At 37.0% G+C, this 7,772-nt stretch overlaps 2 protein-coding genes across 6 annotated transcripts in view; both read right to left on the reverse strand.

Moving 5' to 3' along the window:
• Positions 1–780: 780 nt before the first annotated feature.
• Positions 781–6,359, reverse strand: mbd3a (methyl-CpG binding domain protein 3a). 5 transcript variants are annotated; one of them, XM_027150828.2, is made up of 7 exons: positions 6,199–6,359; positions 5,172–5,331; positions 4,066–4,203; positions 3,824–3,914; positions 3,037–3,214; positions 2,751–2,903; positions 781–2,460 (listed from the first exon to the last, which is right to left on the reverse strand). In XM_027150828.2, exons 1-6 carry the CDS (start codon positions 6,210–6,212, stop codon positions 2,756–2,758), a joined length of 729 nt encoding a protein of 242 aa, XP_027006629.1. In that variant the 5' UTR covers positions 6,213–6,359; the 3' UTR covers positions 781–2,460; positions 2,751–2,755. The 5 variants fall into 5 exon arrangements, with proteins under 5 accessions (XP_027006629.1, XP_027006628.1, XP_047662550.1 ...); XM_027150827.2 differs by having other exon boundaries at positions 3,037–3,229; XM_047806594.1 differs by having other exon boundaries at positions 781–2,453; positions 3,037–3,229; positions 6,103–6,355.
• A 566-nt stretch (positions 6,360–6,925) lies between these two features.
• Positions 6,926–7,772, reverse strand: part of LOC113645124 (cytochrome b-c1 complex subunit 10) — a 2,501-nt gene continuing 1,654 nt past the window's right edge. The window contains exon 3 of the mRNA XM_027150435.2: positions 6,926–7,147. The gene's annotated coding sequence lies outside the window, so the exon portion shown is untranslated. The remainder of the gene's footprint in view (positions 7,148–7,772) is intronic.

Here is a 7,772-nt window from a genome sequence, read left to right on the forward strand (position 1 = left end):
ATATCTATCGCGTGCTGTGCTAATACTCTTAGATGATCTTCACGCGTGTAAACGTTTGACACGATTTTCACGTTCGTTCAGATGAAGTCTTCCGATTAGGGCTCAGTGACATAACTGTATAATACTGATGTGGTTACAACCTGACACAACGTGCATTTCTGGGATGTCATGAAAACAGAACCAGGATTATTAAAGTTCAATTTTTTTAAGGTATTACAAACTGACAAAGTTGATATTAGAAATTATATATATATATATATATATATATATATATATATATATATATATATATATATTTTATATTTATTTGCTGTTTGTATTTTGGGCTAAAAAAATAACAATAATAATATCTATGTCTTTGTGTTCTGTAGCATTCCAATTTTCAATACTGCACAAGCAACACTACTGTTTAGTGAATATCGTCACAACTGTGATTCAGGAACTTGTAATTAAAAATCAGACACTGCAGACAAAACATTGAACTGACATCTTGGACATAAAATATGTACAAATATTTCTGTGTACTTCTATAACAATACAGTTTTTATTTCTATTCTCATAAGATTCTGATATGGAGACAGTTTGGTATCACGCTTCTGAACAAATCTTTCTATTTTAACATGCCGCTCAAATCACAGTTATCGGTTAGGAATAAGCAGAAGCACTGAGGAAAATTACAGGACACAACACCTTTGTAGCTAAGGCGCATTATTTCATTAGATTTCTAGAATATAATCTTAACATGAGACATTTCTAACAAAAATCAATCACAGACCACAGTTAATCAAAAAGATCAAAGATGAATTTTATTATTCAAATGTACAAAAGTTAGCCCATTTCAAACAAATCATCAAGCACCAAAGGCTGCATAAAGTTCATTTATTAAATGTGAATCCCCAATCAAACAAAATAACTAGCTTTATAAAGTACAAAATTTAATTTAGGTTTGACGTCATCAAACAGCATTTATAGAAAACAACTGTATTCCAAACAAAATGTTAAAAAACACACAATGTATACATAGCAAATGTGAAGATGGGTGACTGAATAAAAGTCAACAAAACAGTTCTTCCTTGGGTTGTTCCATTTCTCGACAATGAAAAGGGGAATAATCATTTATAACTTCATAGATTTGGTCATCAATGCAGTACCCATTTTCAGCATTTTCTCTCTTTCGCCTTTTGTGGCTAAGCAGCATTGTTTAGAATAGTAATATTTATTTTTATGCTTGTCAAACCATGGTTAAACTTTTCTAAAGCGACTCACAGTAGCTCTTTTTGTACAAACATAAGAACGGTTACCTAGCTCATGGTTTATCTACTATGATCCCTGCAAAAGCATTATGTTTGTGTAAAACGTGACCTATCGAATTAGCAGCACCAAATGAGAAAATTCTTTTCTTGTTTGTTTTGTTTTTAAACACAGCGATAATCAAATGTTCCGCAGCAACCCGTTTAACATTTAGGCTCGAATTGTAGAAAAGAAACAATCTAATTATGGATAAGAAATGATGTTAGATGGATAAAATGCATTTGAATTCAGATTTTTTTTTTTTTTTTTGGTCAGAATTATAAAAGCACAGCGAACTGTACATCAAGAAAAAGGTTTTAGAACTTAAATATTTTCCTGGTAGTAGTTGTAAGTGCAGTATGTTCAAGAACTGCCATATTAACAGCCTTAATGAGTCACCTGGAGCCCTTTGTTCCTGATTTATTTTAGAGTTTTTAAACACGTCTCTGTCTGGCCGCTGGGTTACTAAGAGCTCTGTGTTTTACACTTTGTGTTCAAGAAAGTTTAGAACCAGCATTTCTTACATTACTGTACTCCCTGTATAACTAAGCCCTTTAAAAAAAAAAAAAAAAAACTCAACGACAAGCAGAACGCCACACCATGCAGTCAGAATCTGCACAATGGGGAAAAAATAAGCACCAATAATGAAAAGATTAGTTCTAGGGATGTCAATCTATTTCAGAGTTAAGTGACAGGGACTGATTATATGTGTACGCCCATATTTTGTGTAACATCCTAACCAATACGGTGTTTAAAACTCCCTTAATGAGTATAATCGTATTGCTGAGTTGACAAAACACTAGATCAAAACCCTGGGTTGGATAAACTACTAGCATAGTCTAACAAAAAGCTCTCATCGGGATGTGATGTGTTGCAGATAGCACTTTGTGCATTCCCTGTTTGTGTGTGTGTAGGTCTAGTACAAGCATGTAGCTGGTGTTTGGCAAGACATCACATCTGGCTCGGATTTAAAACAAACCAAAATCGTTTTGTTTTTTTTTTATAAAAGATTACAAATGTGAAAGATCCTAGAAACTGCCTGCGTAAAACAACGTTTCACATTTTAACTGGAGGGTCACTGAAAAGAGTATCAAAAGTATTACTTTTCCATTAAGAGACAGCATGAGCTTTCATGTCCTGTAGGTCAGCACCAGTGACAAATACTGCAATCTAGGGATAAACAGATACATTATATTAGAATTACAGATCACCCATTAAAAATCATATTAACACATTTTAAAGTAAAGAACTTGAATGTATTAAGCAGATCTGAAAAATACAGCATACACAGATAAGTCAGTGCTTCTACGACTGCACTGGAAACGACTGACTCCTGTCTCAGGGTTGCATCAGAAGCATTAACTGAGGCTGCTTTGTAGGAGTTTATGTTCATCAGCATATGAGCAACCTACTGAAATTAAATACCACTGCTATCAGAGAACTGGACATCAGTTACTTACCATAGCTATACAGTCTCTGTTTCACCACTGCCATTTGTCTCCTCCTTCACCGACTTCGTATCACTGGCGGTTTCTTCTACTTGTGCCAGCATGTCTGCCATAAGTGCGTCCTCCAACCGCTTCCTCACGTTGTACACCAGGTCTTCCTGCTTCCTGGAACAGAGACAGGGTGTTGTAACGACTCGTAGCACAACAAAAAGCAGAAAATAATAATAAAACATAACCACAATACACTTCTAGTATGCCCAAACCCACTAACACTTTGTTTTTTAAGCCACAAGCATACCTGATATCCTCATCAGTCACCATAAAAGCCTTGCAGAGGGGCTGCGTGCTGTTGAGCCAGACTCCGGGGTTTTTCTCCACAGCAGCAGATAGCTGGCCTGTGATGGGTGCGCTGCTGGTGTGCAGGGCGCTGGCGATGGCAGACAGGAGCGTTTTATCCGAGTAGCCTGGGCCGACCCCTGCAGTGGAGGACACTTTCAGACATTACACAATTTAAAATCCAAACACACCACTTTTTTTTGTTTGCAGTCATTAAAAGCCATTATGTTCAATTAATTTACACAGATGCTGTTTACCATTTTACCATCTGGTATGCTTTTATTCAAATGAAGCGAGTGTGTGGGCACATTTAGACACTAAGCACTAGGATAGTAATAGCATAGCATTTTGTCTCGCAGTAGGTATACAGGTGAGTGAGCGAGTGATGGGCCGTAGCTAAAGACACTTTGTACGTACGATAGTTAACTGGGGTGGCTCTATAATTTAAGTGATTGACAGTGAAATCTGTTATTGTAATTTAAAAACAAACCTGTAAGATTCTGGAATTCTGTAGTTTGCCAAACATCTACAGCCATCAGCAAGTTTAAATTAACTTAGTCAGCAATTTGACACATTATGCACATTACATAACTGGCATGTTATTGCACCTTGGGGTGTTGATCTGGGCTTTTTAGAGTAAGGGACAAGATACACACAAAATGTATCTGGTTTAAATCGCCCCTTATGAATGATGGTATTGACAAACATCTGATCAAACTAATCCTTGTGTTTTACATGCAGTTCCTCACCTTGAAGGCCTTTGGGAAGCTCCATGGTCTTCATCAACTCTTCGGCTATGTCATACACATTCAGTCCGCTTAGCTTCTTCTCCCAGAAAAGCTGTAGAGAGGCAAAAACATGTTAAAGACTAACAAAATCTGCCACACAAATGTGAGGTTACACAAACTTACTGCATTAGTAACTTCATTCAGATGTTGCGTCTTTTCTTTTTACCCTGAAATTTTCTGATACAGGAAAAAAACTAAGTTACCTGTCTTGGCTGATCGACAGCTTTTTGCGGGTCCGTCTTCACTTTGTTGTTTGGATGGTTTGTGACTTTTGTAACAGGTTGCTTGAAGATAGATGCTGTCTGTCGCACCGGTAGAGAGGTGTTTAAATCAGGCTTACCCTTAAAAAAAAGAAACATAAATCATTTTTAGATGTTTTGTCTTTTTTCTTTTAGTAGTTTTTAGTAAAAGTTACAAAAGAAACACAAACAGTTTAAGCTCATTTCTCAAATTCCTAAAATAATCTTACTGTCATTCTCTAATTACTAGAAGCAGGTTTAGCACTACATAGTAGACTGCAAGCTTTTTCTGACAGCATTATATAGCTCAGGGTAGTTTGGGCATTATACAACTCAGTAGTTTGGGCATCTGGGACAAGATTTTTTGTTTTTTTGTTCAAAGTTGCTGATCAGGCAAAGCAGGCTCAGAAGGACAGACTTCTTTTGCTCAACAACCATAAAAATCCAACCCACTTATTGCTATCGACTTCTCCACCAGGCCACTTGAACAGCAGAGTTATACACGACCCCAAACTATTCGTCTGCCCATGTTAATTGATGAAAACGCAATAAAACTAGATGCACCATTGATGCTTCTTTAGAAACCATGTTAAAGGAACAGAAAGCTGTAATACAGCACAAGACCCCACTGTCTCAAAGTATCATCCTCTTAATAGAACGCTAAAATGTGCATGCTGTGTTCCCTAAAACATCTGTTCATTTATATAAATACAAAACGTACGCATCAAACTGTCACAAACTGATTTTAGTGTATTATAATCTTATTTATTTTTATATATATATATTTATGGCGACTTACATTTATCTCATTTATTCAGCTGAGCAATTGAGGGTTAAGGGCCATGTTCAGGGGCTCAGAAGTACCAGCTTGTTGGCCCTGGGATTCAAACTCATGACCTTCTGATCAGTAGTTCAACACCTCAACCAGTGAGCTATCACTTCTTTAAGGTTTGTATTTTATTGCATTTACAGGTTTTTCCACATTTCCAAGTATCTGCGCACCTTTTCTTATTCTTTAATTGTGGTGTGCAGTATCTCATGACCTAACGATGTGAATAATGTTGACCTACCTTGTTCTGACCACTTTGCTCATAGCGTAAGCGCTGTCTGTTTTTGTTCAGTTTACTCATGATCATTTTTCCAGTACGAAAGTCGAAGGTGCTCAGGTCCATGGAGTTGCCAAGATAACGAGCCAGTTGAGGTTTACTCCGAAATTTCTTTCCTGTAGGACTGTTGGTAGAGAAAAAGACAGTACAGTCAAAGAGAAAATCGTAATGTAAACGTTACAACTAAACAATTCATGCTTTGCAGAATGTAAAAAAATTCATGACATGATATTTGACCAAAATTTAGGAAGATAACAGCAAGTAAACAATAACAAACAGAAACGGTGGGAAATGAAGACAAGAGAAAACTGTTTGAGATCCTTTTCATTCTGTTGCGTTCGGTTTACATCTTTGTGTTTGACCATACAATAAATAACACGATAGTTAAAAACAACAACACTACAATCTCTACTTTGGAACTCGTTGTGCATCTTGCCATGTTGACACACTGGTGTTGCTACTCATTAGCTCGTTTATGTCAGAACAGAACTGCAAAACTAACTGAACCGAGATCATATTCTTTATTGTTGACAGATCAATCGCTAAATGAAATCAGTAAACTACATTGAAATGTAAAGCAAACCAACAAAGTTCGGTTTCGGAGAGCTAAAAGTTTGCTAGCGTTAGCAATACTGCTAACAACACTGGGTAGCGTGCCAGGTAGCTACGTTAGCTAAAAACCCCGTGCGCAGTAATAATAGTAGGAGATAACAGACTAAAAAAGCAAACATTGCGTAGAATATTTTTACTATCTGACTTTTTCTGTATAAATATATCGATTAGGTGTGTTTTGATTTATTCGGCATGCTGGTAACGCTCCCCTCCCAATAGCTAGCAACGTTGTCCAGCTAAGCTAGCTAGCTTTTATCTCCACTGGCTAATCCAGCAACAGTACCTAAAATAATAGACATCGCTTTTCCCCGCGGACAAGCCCGACTTTCTGGTCACTTCTTCCCTTTTCCAACCATTTGGGAGAGCCGAGCACTCCCACCTTTTCCTCTCCATGCTTCCCAGCGGAGTTTGGCTCGTACAACTGGACCGAAAATAAATTTGGGTTGCGATGCTGGTTGAATTGTTCTTCTTTATATCACACGCCGCTCTTCTCACCTTATGACCCCCCCCTACCCGCTCTACAGCCTGAGTCGACTCCTAGTTCACCGAATCGACACCACAAACCAGAACGGTATTCGGGCTCAGAGGTGAGTCACCACATGTGAGTCGATACTGTGAACAATGATTTCATGTTTTGGATCAAAACAATAAAAATATGTAACCTTTTGAAGAGGTGAGCAAACATCTATCGAAGTGTGTGATGATTGATACATGATACTAACATAAAGTAGAAGCTTCAGTGAACCTTTAACATTTAATATTATCATTTGTTGCCCACAAAACGAACACTAGCAGACAACAAATACCATTCTGCTATAAAACGGTTTCACCTTAAACATATCTAGAACTTAACACGTTTTGTTATTTATGTTTATCGATCAGCAGAGTCATTTTAGTAGATGTCAAGAATTAATAGGCAGTAAAACTCCTTTAAATGTCCAGAGGAGGTTTATTTTCAAAGAATTCAGACAGATGCATTGAGAAATTGTTCCATAATTGTAAGTAATTACCATGGATTATTTATTCATGGAAATGACCCTGTAAAAAGAAACAAATCTGCTATGGAGCAAACTGTTCGGGGTTGTAAATTGATGACAGAATTCATATTTATATCACAAGAATTGCTTTATTTTACATTTACAACCAAACCAAATTGAAGCAACAAAAGAACTAGGAAGATGGACTGTCCCAAAAAGAAATCATATCAGAACTGTTAAACAAAAGAAAGACATTGATGAAGCAAGTGCATGCAGCAGAGCATGAATCTTCTGTTAACTCTGGGTTAGGATGTCCATCTTGATCTTTCTCTCGGCAGCACAACATTGGACCTGCAGATAAAATTACATCAATGATTCAGTTTCCATTTTCTTTCATTTAATAAAACACAAAAAGTCTTGTGCTGTTATTCTTGTCTCTTCTCCCAACAAAGAGTATGTTAAAAAAAAGTGTTTAGTAGCATTGCTGAACACCAGATGGCAGTAATGTGCACCATGTGGAAATGCTTTGAGCTGTAAACCCTTTGTCCTTCCACTACCTGCATGAGTATCAATATTATGACACAGAAGTGTGCACAGCACAAAATCTTATGACTCAGGATTCATTCTTCCACTCCAACCTTGGCATACCATGTCTTCATGGAGCTTGCTTTGTTCAGAGTGGCATCATAGTGCATTTCATGGAAAAGGAAATAGTGAAGCTAGAGAGACAACCTATACAATTACAGTTTGAAGAAAAGACCCACATATGGGTCTTATGTTCAGGTGTCCACAAACCTTTGGCCACATAATGTACATTAAAGTTTGGGTATTAGAACAAATCTGAATGTGTGTCGAAGTAAAATAGTAATAACTAAAAATACTATACGTTTCATCTCAACTAAATGTGATCTTTATTAGTGCATATTTGATCTATTCAGAGGTATGGTAAATAAACATGGTGAGCAGTATGGTTTAA

Source organism: Tachysurus fulvidraco, chromosome 22, assembly GCF_022655615.1.
Source record: "Tachysurus fulvidraco isolate hzauxx_2018 chromosome 22, HZAU_PFXX_2.0, whole genome shotgun sequence".
NCBI lineage: Eukaryota > Metazoa > Chordata > Actinopteri > Siluriformes > Bagridae > Tachysurus > Tachysurus fulvidraco.